This window comes from Heloderma suspectum, chromosome W (assembly GCF_057233095.1).
Source record: "Heloderma suspectum isolate Gila_16-S chromosome W, 16-S_ref, whole genome shotgun sequence".
In the NCBI taxonomy this organism is placed as follows: Eukaryota; Metazoa; Chordata; class Lepidosauria; order Squamata; family Helodermatidae; genus Heloderma; species Heloderma suspectum.
Genome location: NC_139475.1, coordinates 60,532,500 through 60,548,146, shown reverse-complemented (window position 1 = coordinate 60,548,146; position 15,647 = coordinate 60,532,500). Strand labels below are relative to the sequence as shown.

General features: G+C 51.7%; 1 protein-coding gene across 3 annotated transcripts in view; it reads right to left on the bottom strand.

Moving 5' to 3' along the window:
- Positions 1–540: 540 nt before the first annotated feature.
- LOC146334073 (endophilin-A2-like) overlaps positions 541–15,647 on the bottom strand; it is a 90,350-nt gene continuing 75,243 nt past the window's right edge. For 2 of the 3 annotated variants that reach the window (XM_084825168.1, XM_084825169.1), the window contains one exon: positions 541–3,918. In XM_084825168.1, coding sequence (XP_084681294.1) covers positions 3,722–3,918 — 197 coding nt within the window. In that variant the 3' untranslated portion in view covers positions 541–3,721. Of the gene's footprint in view, positions 3,919–9,354; positions 9,419–15,647 lie in introns of those variants that run through there. The other variant, XM_084825170.1, reaches the window with a different exon arrangement.

The window sequence follows — 15,647 nt, the reverse complement described above, 5'->3', positions numbered from 1 at the left end:
CAGCCAGCATGGCCAATTGCTACACTGCCTGGGGAGGATGGAGGTTGTAGTCCAACACCTATGGAGGGTACGAAGTTGGAGAGGCCTGCTCCAAAGGGTTTTATTTAAATATTATTATTAATAATAAAGTACACTCTGAAGTTGCTGTTTGCATTTTGTGGGAAGCCACCACAAACAGCAGCTTTGGAGGGGTGTTATTTGTTGGGACCACGGTGGGGGAGAGGAAAATTTAAATGCCCAGCAGTGGGCGGGACTAGAGCTAAAAGTGGGCAGGGCCACCCTTCTCTCTCTCTCTCTCTCTCTCTCTCTCTCTCTCTCTCTCTCTCTCATTTCTTGTCACCACCACCCCCTTTGATCTCTCCAGCTCCTCCTTGTTGTGCCCCCTGTCCAGGAGGGACTGAACATTTTTGCCAGAGGTCTGAACTGATCGCTTCCAGAGGGCTTTTCAAATGAGGCGCCGGGCTGCATGAGGGTCTATGACCACAAGTTGCCGCACCCCCTGGTTTAAGAAAGGAAACAAACCAACATGGCCTTCAGACATTTAATACTTTTTATTTCAAAGATACAAGGTTTTTCTTTTATTCCAAAACAAAAAAGGGGGAAAATACATCCATATACAAGGACAAAAGAAGGGTTTTTGTTTAAATTTCCAATAAATTGTCCAGAATAAGAAAAGAGACTCGCTTCACTCCACCCAATGGAAAAGGTGCCAGACGTTATACCGTGGCACAACACTGCTACAGATCAGAGAGCCAGTATTTACAGAGGTCCAACTGTCCCCCCCCGCCCAATTAGTTTTGTTCATGTGGTCCTGGTTGATGAGTGATAGGGAGTGGCAGGGGAGAAGGGAAGAAAGAACACACTGGTGGAATTGCTCAAAATCTGAAAAAATAGCCAGGTGCAGCTGTAACAGTCCCTCAATTATCTTCTCCCCCCGCCCCAAACACGCACATACATGCACACACGAACAGGATCTGGTCTGCAAACCAAAAGTTGATTGTTCTTAGTGAGTTTGGGGAGTGTGCCGGGGGTGGGGGAATTTAAACACATAACAACTAAACTTTACATTCCAGCCAGAGAACACCCTGGGAGTCACATCAGGGATGTAATATCTGAAGAAGATCTAATAAACATGTTTGTGTGGGGAGACTGTGGGAAGTTTTACAGGCAGATATCAAAAGATGTGGAGTTAGGCCAGCAAGGAGGGTAAAAATATAAGCAGCTAGAACAAGATGATTACAGAAGAAATCCCCCTCCCCTCTGCTGACCAGCCAAGCACATACTAAGCAAGGAGGAGAAAATTAATTGCGAAATAAATTGGTTGAGATATAGATATATAGATATACATAAATATAAATATTATGTGTATGTCAAATACAGGAGCCACTTCTGGAGGGAATGTCAACAGGAAAGGGAGAGCCCCCCCAAGTTTGAACAATCAGTTTGGAGAGAAGGTGACCATGTTCTGGTCCAGCAACCATCCCACTCCAAAACCGAATCAGTACTCCATTGGGGAAGGGGATGAAACAAACAGCAACACTGCCAGGAACACCCCCCCCCCCCAAAGAGAACTAGTCTCGGCTGTATTTAGTCCCACTGCCTGCAGTGAGAGAGTGGCATCATAAAGATATTAGAGAGGGGAAAGAAATACACATTTTAAACTCCTGAGAAACTTTACTGAACTATTCCACTGAAATCAAGCCCTCTGCAGAACTCCCAGATAGCAAAGCTCTCTCCAGCACACAGCTGCATTAAAACAAATGAGGAAATTAGCAACTGCAACCCTGCCTCGAGGGTTGCCACAGGAGGAAAATTTCTGGACTGCAAGGTTAAACATTAAGAGCATGCCCCTCACCCCTGCCAACAGGAAGCCCCTGTGCTATGCCTAAACTAGGGTCGGGTGTAAATCCCAAGTGACACACTTCATATTTGGGGGGGGGGGGCGGGACTCAGACCAACATGTCAATTTGGAGTGGTGGTGGTAAGGGTTTCTGCTCCTCCCCCACAACTGGAAAACGCCTCTGTTAGCCAAAGTTCACTGGCCCTGTATCCTTTGCAAGATCTTGGCCAAGGGCCCTCCCAGGTTTAAAACAGACAAACCAACCAACAACAAAAAATACCACAGAGAGGTTACAAGATGGGTGAGATCCAGGCTGAGAGGTACACATAGGGCAGCAAGTTAAAATTATACACGTCAACACAATGCCTTCAGGCTTCCCATGGAGACGTTAATGTAGAATGGAGGGGAATCCTGGACTTTGACCATGGATCCACAGATTGTTTAAGTAGTTTTGATCGGTATAAAAACCTCCCCTGGCAGGTAGAAAGCTAGCATATCAGGGAAAGAGTTGAGTGTCAGGCCCATCCCCAGTAAGCTACTTTCTTTCGTCAAAGAACTACACCATCACCGTCATCCCCTCCTGCTTACAAGGCCACCCTTTGCTGCCTTGTTGTGTGAACATGTACACCGATGAGTTCTCAAAGTGGGGATTTCTGGAGAGTTTCCCTTAGGCGGCCTTGCTGTAGTGATGTGGGCCTGTGTGTGCATGCACACCTCTGTAAACATGTGTCCATCAGCCTGCCTGTTGTTCTGGTGCGTGTGCGTGCGTGCATGCATGCGTGTGGCGTGGGGGGAAGGAAAGAGGAGATGCCCAAGATAGCTTAAATTTGAGGGATCAGAAGTGCTTCCATTTCTTGCAGCGTGACAGGCCTGTGCAAAGCGAGGTGAGGCCTTTCGTATTGTTTCAATACAAGCTGGCCCCATGGGAACGTCTGGAACTGAGGCATGGGGCTATTTTGTGCCTCTGATACACACACACTCTAATGCAGATGGCTGCTCCAAGCCACCATGGCATGCCTGCACTTGCATGGAAAAGACGCTGGACAATCGCAGCTGGGAGCCCCTGATCCCCCTCTCACTCCAGGCAGCATGCTTTACGAGGGGAAGGAAAGGAAAGGTTCCTCCTGTGCAAGCACTGGGTCATTACTGACCCCTAGAGGGACGCCACTTGCGCTGGCGTTTTCATGGCAGACTGTAGCAGGGTGGTTTGCCATTGCCTTCCCCAGTCGTGACTACCTTTCCCCCAGCAAGCTGGGTACTCATTTTACCGACCTCACAAGGATGGAAGGCTGAGTCGACCTGAGCCGGCTACCCGAGACCTGGCTTCCGCTGGGATCGAACTCGGGTCGTGGGGAGAGTTTTGGTTGCAATACTGCCGCCTACCACTCTGTGCCACACGAGGCTTCTTTAAGAGGGGAAAAAACACAAAAGAAGACCAATGTGGCAGGGAGAAGAGCCCATCCACAAAGCAAGAATGAGACATGCACAAATGTTCCAACGTGGGCTCACCATTTGGCTTGATGTCCCTAAAAGCTCAAGCACCACAAAAAGAGGAGGGAGATGGGAGAAAGGGGAGATGGGAGTGGGGGTGTCAGTATGAACCTCTTTGTGCTTTGCCACCCCCCCTCCCAGTGGCTTGGTCCGTCCCCCCTGCCCCTCCACTGGCTCATGCAGTGATACGATCACACGCTTTTTATGGAACATTCCCACTTGCTGGGTGGGAAATTAGTGTTGGGTGTACCGCGTGGAATGTAAGGAAAAAAGAGCCCCCCCCCCCCCCCGTCTGTTTTGCTCCCTCTCAGGGCGCACCAACTGGTCTGTGCAGGTGGCAAGGTGGTGCTGGGGAAAGGGAAGGAGGAAAACCAGAAGAGAGCTGCTGTTTCACTGAGGTAGCGGGACCAACACTTCCACGTAGTTCAGGGGGAAGAAGCCCGATTGGCCATTGATCATGCCCTCGTACCAGTTCTCGTCGATCTGATTGGTCAGTGTGATGATGTTGCCTTCCTTGAAGCCCAGCTCACCATTGTTTTCTGGTTCAAAGTCGTACAGCGCCTTGCAGCAGGGCTGGTCCAGGTCAGCTGCTGGGAAGAAGTGGAGGTGGGACATTAGTGTGTGGAAGCGTTAACAACGTCTCATTTGGCTGTCTTCCCTCCAGAGCTGCCTCTGCAGACCTGAAACTCTGGAGGGGAGGAACTGTGGCCCCTCCAGATGTGGTGTGACTCAGACTCCCATCCCCAACCAATGGTTGGGAGTGATGGGAACTGTAGTCTGGCAACATCAGGAGGGCCACTGATTCCCCGCCCCTGAACCAGACAATGCAACAGAGCTTTATGGCTGGAAAAACACAGAAACAGCTGCCTTCTCCTAAGTCAGACCCTTGGTCCATCTAGCCCAGTACTGTTGACACTGACCAGCAGCAACAGTTCTCCAGGGTTTCAGGAAGAAGTTTTTCCTGCCCTTCCTGGAGATGCCAGGTATTGAACCTGGGACCTTCTGCATGCAAAGCAGGGGCTCTACCCCTGAGCAATGCTCCTTCCCTTAAAAATGAAGTAAGATTCTAGTCCTCTTGACTCTAGTCACTGACTGGCAGCAGTTTCAGGCCAGATTCCTTCTGAGCCCTACCTGGGATTGAACCTGGGACCTTCTCCGCACAAAGCAGGTGCTCTGTTATTGAGGTAGGACAAACCCTGCCCACCACCTCTGGTTTCTGAGATTTCAACAGGCATTGCCTATTTTCTTTTACAGTCATAAGGGCTAAGAACTTGCTTCTTAAAAAGAATACTGCAGCCTTTACTAAAATCCAGATATGTGTGTCTGCTGTGACTCTGCTCCTGGCCCTTGAGATGTTTTGGCCTATGACTCCCATCAGCCCTAGCTAGCATAGGCCATGGTGAAGGATGATGGGAGTTGCAGTACAATAACTTCTGGAGGGCCCAAAGTGGAGAGTTGCTGCAGAGACACAGAACACACACATAGTCCAACTACAGGCACATGTCCAGAGGGGGATATCAGGTTAGCCTCGGAATAGGAATATCAGCAGCTCAGAACTGTGAAAAGGGAAAAGAACTGAGGAAGGAGGAGAGAGAGTCATGCCATGCCCCATGCAGGGGAAATTGGTGGGGTGGGAGAGGGGGAAAGAGAGAGAAAGAGGTCAGGGCACTCACAAAAATTGCTGCTTGGGGTCCGGGATGGTTTTTCGGATTGGAAAAAGGAGGAAGCTGCTTCCAAAAAAGGAAAAATAATAAAATAAAAATGAAAACACTACGTGCTTAGAAAAAAAATCCATGAACATCGGTATAAAATGCAACATGAAAAACAATTTGGGAAGTGGGGAGGTCTGTTAGTCAGGAGGCAACACAGGAGACTCCAAATTAACCGTTTTTTAAAAACAAAAACAAAAGCACCTCGGGTGAGCAGCAGAAAAGATGGGTGAGGGAAGGGACAACCGCCTCCCAGCCGAACAGAGTACAACAAGCTGCTACAGAAGCAGGCAAGCTCCCAGAGAGCGAGCGACCAGAGCGAACAGACAGGGGGAGCAAACAGGAGTTGGCCAGGGGAGTTGCAGTGGCAGAAGAGACAAAGGAGACAGAGGCTAAGAGTTAAGTGGGCTGCAAGAAGCCCAGGGGGCTACCTTTTATCCTTCTGAGTGGCTGTGAGCTCACCAGGTGCTTCTGAGAGCTCCAACTGAATTGGGGGGGGGGTGACCTGAGTACTCCCAGCAGCTGAGTGGGCGGGAAGCTTCTGTCAGGGTGGAAACTGAGCCCATGGAGCCCCAGAGCAGTTCTGATTCTGAGGAGGAACAGCAATCCGTGGGAAAGGAGCCAGCTCATCCCTCACAGGCTCAGCACCTGGCAGAGATTCCTCCTGCTGGCATTCCTGGGAGAGATAGTGACCCTGGCAGCGAGAGAGTGCTGGAGGGGGGCTTGCTGGACACTCGGCACAGACACAGGGAGCGACAGATGGAGGGCGCCGAAGAAGGCGTACTGCTCGTTTGGCGTGCAAATGGTCGCGTCCCGAGGACCCAAGGGAAAGAGGGAAAATCTCTCCCTAGCCCGTAAGTTCAGGGTCTTCCCACGGTTCTCCTTCAAACAGGGACCAACTGCCTTACCTGGAGCTTAGGCTACTCTGCTACCTTTCCCCAGTGCTGTTCCTTGCTTTGGCGCTAGCGACTAGTATTCTGAAAGAGTCATAAAGTAATAAAGGAATAAAGTCTCGAAAAGAATTCCTCGTCGTCTGTGTCCTGAGTTGGCTATTGGAGGGGACTGCAAGAAGCAGCTAGGGCGCTCCTGACAGCTTGGTCCCCGTTCCTCTTTTTTTTTCTCTCTGCTCCTACTGCCTCTGGAGGCTGCCATGGACTCGGCGGTGCAAGCTCTGGCGCAAGAGAACCAGGCTCTTCGTGATCAAGTGGCTCAACTGAGGACTGCCGTACAGAGTCTGCAAGCTGCGGTTCAACCCCCACCACCTCTGATTCCCCCCCGCTGCAAGTGCCCGGTGGCTCTGCCAGAGACGTTTTCTGGGGAGAAGGGACTTTTTCAGATTTTCCGGGCCCAATCGGAGCTGTACATGCGCCTACAGCCTGAGGATTTCCTGACGGAACAGGTTCGTGTGGGTTTCATCGTTAACCTACTTTCAGGTGTGGCAGCTAGATGGGCTTCAGGAGTCCTTCTTGCTAATGACCCCCTGCTCGGGGACTACCAAGGTTTCATGACAGTGATTGCCAGAATGTTTGGTGCCCACTGTGCATGCAGACGGCTTCTCGGGAGATTCGCCGCCTCAGGCAGGGCAAGGACTCAGTTTCCAGCTACGCGACAACTTTTTGCTTGCTGATGCAGGATTTACAGTGGAATGATGCCGCACTGGTGGCTCAGTTTTTGGACTGTTTGAACGGCGAGATCTTGGATGAGTTGGCACGCACGCCCAGCCCGCCTACTTTGGAAGACCTCATCCATACCTGCCTCCAGATAAGTAGTCGGCTGGAGGGGCACCAGTGGACCCGGGGGGGAGCAGGGGGCCAGGATTTCCCCCCTCCCATTCCCCCACGTTTCCTGCCCCCTCCCCCACCCCCTGCCCCTGCGGTTGGGGCGGAAGAGACCCCGATGCAGCTGGGAGCTACCCGAGTCCTACTGCCGCTGGAGGAACTGGAGCGGCGGTGTGCAGAGCGCCGATGCTTTCGGTGTGGAAAGCTGGGACATTTAGTCAAAACCTGCTGCGCCAGACCCGCAGCCTCCCCCTCCTCTCCTTCCTCCTCCTCGTCCTCATCCCCAGGCCTGACTAGGCTGCCCCCCAAACCTGTTGGGGGTCTCCAGTGTGGGGGTTGGTTCCCCACCAGGTGGGTGCCTTCCGCAACCCCCCACCCTCCCATCTGCTATTGCATGTTCACCTCTGCTCCTCCCAGTGGGGTGGGGTGGAGGCCCCAGCTTTAGTGGACTCTGGGGCTACGACCAGTTTCATGGATGAAACGCTCACTCACCTCCACAAGATTCCTACCCTGCCTCTTCCTGCCCCCTTGGCAATGGAGACCATCGATGGGCATCCTCTTTCTTTGGGCGCGGTGACCCAGATTACAGTTCTGCTCACTCTGCGCGCCCAGTCTCATGTTGAGCAGATTCAGGTTCACTTGGCCAAGGTTCCCCAATACCCAATTGTGCTGGGAGTTTCCTGGCTCTCTAAGCATGATCCTCAGATTTCTTGGGGGCTTCAGCAGGTGGAGTTCGCGTCTCCCTACTGCCGGGAGCATGGCCTCCCAACCCAGACGCCAGTCCCAGCCCAGGCCTTAACCCTTTCCTCCCCCTCCTCATCTGCTTCTGGCAGTTCTTCAGTTACCGTGATCCTCCCAGAAAAGTATGCAGCTTTTCGGGATGTTTTTGACAAGGAGGAGGCCGACCAGCTCCCCCCACCACCACCCTTTTGACTGTGCCATTAACCTCATTCCTGGGGCGACCATCCCCGCCGGCCGGCTGTATTCGATGTCAGAGCCAGAACTCTGAGCTCTGCGGGTGTTTTTGGCCACAAACCTCAGACGTGGCTTCATTCGCCCCTCCTCCTCCCCCACCTGCGCCCCTACCATGTTTGTGCGCAAAAAATCGGGAGAACTCCACCCGGTGCATGACTTTAGAGCGTTGAATTCGGTCTCGATCCCTGACAAGTACCCCCCTCCCCCTCAGACCGGAAATGCTGGAGCGCCTGGGGCGAGCCAAGATTTTCACAAAGTTGGACCTGCGTGGCACCTACAATCTGATTCGCATCCGGGAGGGGGATGAGTGGAAGACCTGTTTCGGCACCCGATACAGAGCATATGAATGCCGTTTGTTAGTTATTGTTCATTATTGTTCATCAGAATTCGTTATCACAAATGCTAGTGATGCCGTTTGGGCTCGCCTGCGCCCCCCCCCCCCACGTTTTCGCGTTTTATGAATGCCATCTTCCGGGACTATTTGGACACTTTCCTCATTGTGTATCTCGATGATTTACTTACATTTTCTGAGGACCCCCACGCCCATCAGCACCATGTCTCCGCCGTCCTCCAGCGCCTCTGGGAGCACCATCTTTATGCCAAGCTGGAGAAATGTGCGTTTGACCTAACCTCTTTGGGCTATCTCGGCTACATTATCTCAGCTGACGGTATCAGGATGGATCCTGCAAAGGTCCAGGCTGTCCTCTCCTGGCAGGCTCCATCCACCAAGAAGGACTTGCAATGTTTTCTGGGGTTTGCTAATTTCTACAGAAAGTTCCTGCCCAGCTTTGCTCGGCTGACATGTCCTCTCACGGACCTCCTTAAGGGCAGGTAATCTCCTTTTCATTGGACGGCATCTGCCCAACAGGCTTTCGAAGAACTTAAGAAGCTTTTCAGTTCTGAGCCGATCCTGTAACATCCTGACCCGAGGAAGCCTTTTGTGGTGCAAACTGATGCCTCTGACTTGCAGTGGGGTCTGTGCTTTTTCAGCCAGATCGGGAAGGCGGTGGGTTGCAACCCTGCGCCTACCACTCCAGGAAGCTGAACATGTCTGAGAGGAATTATACCATCTGGGAGAAGGAACTGTTGGCCATCAAGTCCGCTTTGGAGACCCGGCGTCATCTTCTGGAGGGGGCACAGCACCCACTCGAAGTTAGAACTGACCATCGCAACCTGGAAAATCTTCAGACAGCCCGTGCCTGAAACCAGCGGCAGATTAGGTGGTCGCTTTTTTTCCCCCGGTTCCACCTTAAGATTTGTCATGTGAAGCCCTCCGACAACCTACAAGCGGATGCTCTTTCTCGTAAGCCGGACCTCCAGCCAGGGGGTGAAGGAAATCCCCCCCCCCCCGATTCTTCCCCCCCAGAGCCTGGTGGCAGCTGCGATGCCTTGCTCTTGGGAGGAGCTTATTCACTCGGCACAGTCTCAGGATGCTTTTGTCCGCACAAAAGTGGAGGAATTGGGGCTAGCCTCTGCCCCCCCCCCACTCTACCCTCTTCTCTTTACGAGGTGACCTGCTTTACCATTCCGGCCGGGTTTATGTGCCTTCTAGACCCCTCCGCGAGAAGGTCCTCCATCAGTGCCACGACTCCCCCACAGCTGGGCATTTTGGTGTCATCAAGACCCTGCACGGAGTGACATGGGATTTTTGGTGGCCTCGTGTGTGTTGGGATGTCAAGACCTATGTCGCCTCCTGCCCAACCTGCCAGCAGGCAAAGGCCCCCTCAGGCAAGCCCACAGGCTTGCTTCACGCCCTGCCTACCCCCTCGGGACCTTGGAAACTGCTCTCCCTTGACTTCATCACTGACTTGCCTTGCTCACACGGTAAGACCACTATTCTGGTGGTAGTGGACTTGTTTTCTAAGATGGCCCATTTCATCCCCTGCTCTGGGTTGCCCACAGCCAGGGAGACGGCAGAGCTGTTCGTGGCGCATGTTTTCCGCCTCCATGGATGGCCTGAGGGTCTCATTTCGGATAGGGGCCCCCAATTCACTGCCCATTTCTGGAGGGAGCTACTTGGGCTTCTCTATGTGACGCTCCGTCTTTCCTCCGCCCACCATCCCCAGACGGACGGTCAGACCGAGCGCACCAATGCGACTCTGGAGCAATATTTGCTCTGTTATGTCAATTACCAGCAAGATGACTGGGTTTCCTTGCTGCCTCTTGCAGAATTTGCTTATAACAATGCCTGTCATGCTTCCACCCGCCAAACTCCATTTTTTGCCAATTTTGGTTACCACCCCAAGGCTTTCCTGCCCACCCTAGCTCCCTCTTTGGTGCCGGCGGCCCATGAGTTTTTAGAGGAGCTGCGAGCGGTACAACACCTCTTACGGGACTCCCACAAGCAAGCCAAGACAGCCTACAAGGCCTCTGCGGACCAGTGGCACCAGCCAAGTCTATGTGTGCAACCGGGGGACTGGGTTTGGTTGTCCACCCAATACCTCCCCTCTCACTTGCCCGCAAAGAAGCTCGCGCCTCGCCACACGGGGCCTTTCCAGGTTACGGCCCAGATTAACCCTGTTGCTTTTCGCCTGGCTCTCCCCCCCTCCATGAAGATCCATCCTGTTTTTTATCGGTCCTTGCTGTCCCCCCTGGTTTCTGGCGACCCTCATCGCTCAGTCGGCTCCCCCCCGCCGCCAGTGTTGGTGGAGGGGGAGGAGGAGTTTGAGGTCGCGGAGATTCTGGACTCCCGCCTTTCTCACGGCCGCCTGCAATATCTGGTGGACTGGAAGGGGTACTGGCCAGATATGCGGTCCTGGGAACCCGCAGAAAATGTGCATGCTCCGTTGCTGCTGAGGCGCTTCCACCAGCTGTACCCCCACAAACCCCCGGCCCCAGGGGAGGAGCACGAGGGGGGGGGCTCATGGGAGCGGGGATGATGTCAGGGTGGAAACTGAGCCCATAGAGGCCCAGAGCAGTTCTGATTCTGAGGAGGAATAGCAATCCGTGGGAGAGGAGCGCGCTCATCTCTCACAGGGACAGCAGCTGGCAGAGATTCCTCCTGCCAGCATTCCTGGGATAGATAGTGACCCTGGCAGCAAGAGAGTGCTGGAGGGGGGCTTGCTGGACGCTCGGCGCAGATGCAGGGAGCAACGACAGCTGGAGGGCGCGGAAAGGAGGCGTAGTGCTCATTTGGCGCGCAAGCAACGGTCGCGTCCTGAGGACCCAAGGGAAAGAGGGAGGATCTCTCCCTAGCCCATAAGTTCAGGGTCTTCCCGTGGTTCTCCTTCAAACAGGGACCAACTGCCTTACCTGGAGCTTAGGCTACTCTGCTATCTTTCCCCAGTGCTGTTCCTTGCTTTGGCGCTAGCAACTAGTATTCTGAAAGAGTCATAAAGTAATAAAGGAATAAAGTCTCAGAAAGAATTCCTCGTCGTCTGTGTCCTGAGTTGGCTATTGGAGGGGACTGCAAGAGGCAGCTAGGGCGCTCCTGACAGCTTCACTCTGTTTCCCACCTCCCAGCAGAGCAGAGCAGAGCAGAGCAGTGCAAGCTGCTCCAGCTGGTCCAGGGACTACAGAAGCAAGCAAGCTCCCAGAGAGCGAGCGACCAGAGCGAGCGACCAGGGGGAGCAAACAGGAGTTGGACAGGGGAGTTGCAGTGGTAGAAGAGACAAAGGAGACAGAGGCTAAGAGGAAAGTGGGCTGCAGGAAGCCCAGGGGGCTGCCCTTTTTCCCTCTGAGTGGCTGTGAGCTCACCAGGTGCTTCTGAGAGCTCCAACTGAATTGGGGGTGTGTGGCCTGAGTACTCCCAGCAGCTGAGTGGGCGGGAAGCTTCAGTCTGTTTCCCGCCTCCCAGCAGAGCAGAGGAAGCTGCTCCAGCTGGTCCAGGGACTACAAAAGCAAGCAAGCTCTCAGACAGCGAGCGACCAGAGCGAGCAGACAGGGGGAGCAAACAGGAGTTGGCCAGGGGAGTTCGGCAGGGGAGGTCAAGGGGGAGGCCCCTAACATATTTTCTTTTTCTTTCTTTTTTAACAAACTTTTTTCCCATTTATTTGTCTTGTAACACACACTTCCACACCAGTGGGACTCTGCTTTTAACCTCTAGTGAGTAGAGGAGCAGGCACAGGCTAGTCTAGAACAATCACAAAGCTAGACACAAAAAGGGAAAAGAGGCAATGGAAGGACAAGACTCTCCAGTGGTGGTGACCTGCCAGATGTGTGCCATATCTGTTTTCTTGCCTGAGAACAACCTGGCCTACACCTGCAACAAGTGCAAGTTGATCATGCTGTTGGAGGAAAAAGTAAGTGGACTGAAGCGGCGACTGTCGGCCCTCCGGGGAATAAGAGAACACGAAGAGTTCTTGGACAGAATGGGGGAACTACAGCAGCAAAGGGCAGACCAGAAGCTTGAAGAGCAACAGCAAGATGAGGCAGAAGTGGGAAATGCTGAGGTGAGGAAAAATGGAGTAGAGGATACTCCTTGGAAAAGGGTGACAGTGAGGAGAAGAAGAACTAGATGCCACTCTGCACCAGTGGAAGCAGTGGAGCTGTGGAACCGATTCCAGGTACTTGAGGATGAGACTGGAGGGCAGCCTGCAGAGGAAGAATTACAGGGGAACCTACATGAGAGTGAATAAGAGGCTGAAGGTCTGTCAAACAGAGGCGATGAAACCCAGGCCTACAACAAGAAGAGAAGGGTGGTAGGAGTGGGAGACTCCTTGCTGCATGGACTCGCCAGGTATGTTGTCTCCCGGGAGGACAGATTAGAGACGTGACTGAAAGGTTGCCTGCACTCATAAAGCCCACTGACAGGTATCCCTTTCTTCTCATCCATGTAGGAACAAATGATACCGCCAAGAGGAGCTACGAAGAAATCACGTCAGACTTTGAAGCTCTGGGAAGGAAACTCAAGAACTTTGGGGCCCAGATAGTTTTCTCATCCATCCTTCCAGTAGTTAGAAGAGGGATAGAAAGGGAACGAAAAATACTCCAGGTGAATGACTGGCTACGAAGGTGGTGCTGGCATGAGAGACTTGGATTCTGGGACCACGGGCTATACTTCCTGGAAGATGGGCTGTTGGCAAGGGATGGGTTGCACCTCACAAGGGCTGGGAAGAATGTGTTTGGCCACAGCATGAAGAACTTCATCAGGAGGGTTTAAACTAAATCCTACAGGGAAGGATGAGGTAAAGTTGGGGGTAACAATGGATGAAGACTCATGCACCGCAATGGAGAGAACAGCTCTGATAGCACCCAAATATAGTCTTCAGACACATGTAGGAAAAAAGCCGGACCATGAAGCACATGGTCTTCGATGTCTATATACTAATGCCCAGAGTATGGGAAACAAACAGAACGAACTTGAACTCTTAATACAGGAGGGAAATTATGACTTGATAGGTGTAACTGAGACTTGGTGGGATGACTCTCATGACTGGAATACAGCGATTGAAGGATATAACTTGTTCAAAAAGAACAGGAGGAACAGAAAGGGAGGCGGGGTTGCACGGTATACATATCTCTGCACAGAAATACAGGAGGATGAGCTTGGTAGCCCCATCGAGAGCATCTGGATCAAAATAAATGCAGCAAAGAATAAAAGGAACCTGGTGGTCGGAGTCTACTACCGGCCACCCAATCAAGGAGAAGACGAGGATGAAACTTTTGAAACGCAAATAGCCAATGTTTCAAGGAAGCATGATGTAGCAGTAATGGGGGTCTTCAATTTCCCCGATATTTGTTGGGAGACAAATTCTGCAAAACATGGCCCCTCCAGGAAATTCCTGACTTGTGTGGCGGATAACTTCCTCCTACAGAAAGTGGAGGAAGGAACTAGAGGATCGGCTATCCTTGATGTGATCCTAACCAACAGAGATTACTTAGTGGGTGAAGTAGCAGTTACAGGAACTCTGGGGGAAAGCGACCATGTTGCACTTGAGTTCTTGGTTCTAAGGGAAGCAAAAGCCGAGTGTAGCCAAACGTATACCCTGGATTTTAGGAAAGCTGATTTTCATAAACTCAGAACAATGATCAGTAAGGTCCCATGGCAAGCGACCCTTACGAGAAAAGGAGTCCAAGATGGGTGGGAGCGGTGAAAAAAGGAAATTCTCAAGGCGCAATTACAAACCATTCCAACAAGAAGAAAAGGTGGAAGACAACAGAAGAAGCAAATGTGGCTTCACGAAAAGCTTAGAGATGACCTGAAAACAACGAAGGACACATAGAGGAAGTGGAAAGAAGGCCAAGCAACAAAGGAAGAGTACAGGCAGGTAGCACAGAACTGCAGGGATGGCGTCAGGAAGGCTAAAGCTGAGAACGAGCGGAGGTTAGCGAGGGAGGCTAAAAGCAACAAAAAGGCTTTCTTCAGGTACGTGCCTAGTAAAGGACAGAGGAAAGAAATCATGGTTCAGCTGTTAAATAGGGATCACAAAATGCTAACAGAGGACAAAGAAAAGGCAGAGGTGCTCGATTCCTACTTTGGCTCAGTCTTCTCCCAAAAGAGGGTCTATGACCCCCCTGGCAAAGGCGAAGTACAGGCTGAAGGGGCAGGACTGCAGCTTGAGATCGATAGGCATATGGTCAAGGAACACCTAATTACTTCGAATGAGTTCAACTCTCCAGGGCCAGATGAACTACATCCTACAGTAATAAAATAACTGGCGGAAGAACTCTCAGAACCGCTGTCTATTCTCTTTGAGAAATCATGGAGGACGGGTGAAGTGCCAGATGACAGGAGGAGGGCTAATGTTGTCCCTATCTTCCAAAAGGGCAAAAGGAGGAACCTGGGAACTACAGACCAGTCAAGCTGACATCAATCCCTGGGAACATTCTGGAGCAGATGATCAAGCAATCCATCTGGAAGCACCTTGACAACAATGCCGTGATTACTCGAAGCCAACACGGATTTGTCAAGAACAAATCCTGCCAGACGAATCTGATCTCATTTTTGGATCAAGTAACCTCCCTTGTGGACCATGGGAATGCTGTAGACATAATATACCTCGACTTCAGCAAAACTTTTGACAAAGTGCCCCATGATATCCTGATGAGCAAACTAGCTCAAAGTGGGCTAGATGAAACAACGATCCGGTGGAGCCACAGTTGGCTACAGAATAGGACTCAAACAGTGCTTATCAATGATGAAAACGAGCAGGGTACCACAGGGCTCAGTCCTGGGCTCTTCAACATTTTTATTAATGACTTGGAGGAGGAGGTGCAGGGAATGCTGATCAAATTTTCAGATGACACCAAATTGGGTGGGATAGCTAATACTTTGGAAGACAGAAACAAAATTCAAAGTGATCTTGACAGACTGGAGCGCTGGGCAGAAAACAACAGAATGACATTTAATAGGGATAAATACCAAGTTCTGCATCTAGGAAAAAGAAACCAAATGCACAGTTACAAGATGGGGCTCAACAACACTACAAGAGAGAAGGATCTTGGAATTATTGCAGATCACAAGCTGAATATGAGCTACCAATGTGATGTGGCTGCAAAAAAGGCCAATGCTCTTTTGGGCTGCATTAACAGAAGCATAGCTTCCAAAACCCAGGAAGTACTAGTTCCCCTCTGCTCAGCACAGGTTAGGCCTCATCTAGAGTACTGTGTCCAGTTCTGGGCACCACATTTTAAGAAGGATGCAGACAAGCTGGAGAGGGTTCAGAGGAGGGCAACCAAGATGATCAGGGGACTGGAAACAAAGCCCTATGAGGAGAGACCGAAAGAACTGGGCATGTTTAGCCTTGAGAAGAGAAGACTGAGGGGAGATAGGATAGCGCTCTTCAAGTACTTGAAAGGCTGTCCCAGAGAGGAAGGCCAGGATCTCTTCTCGATCATCCCAGAGTGCAGGACACAGAATAATGGGCTCCACTAACAGGAAGCCAGATTCCGGCTGAACATCAGGAGAAGCTT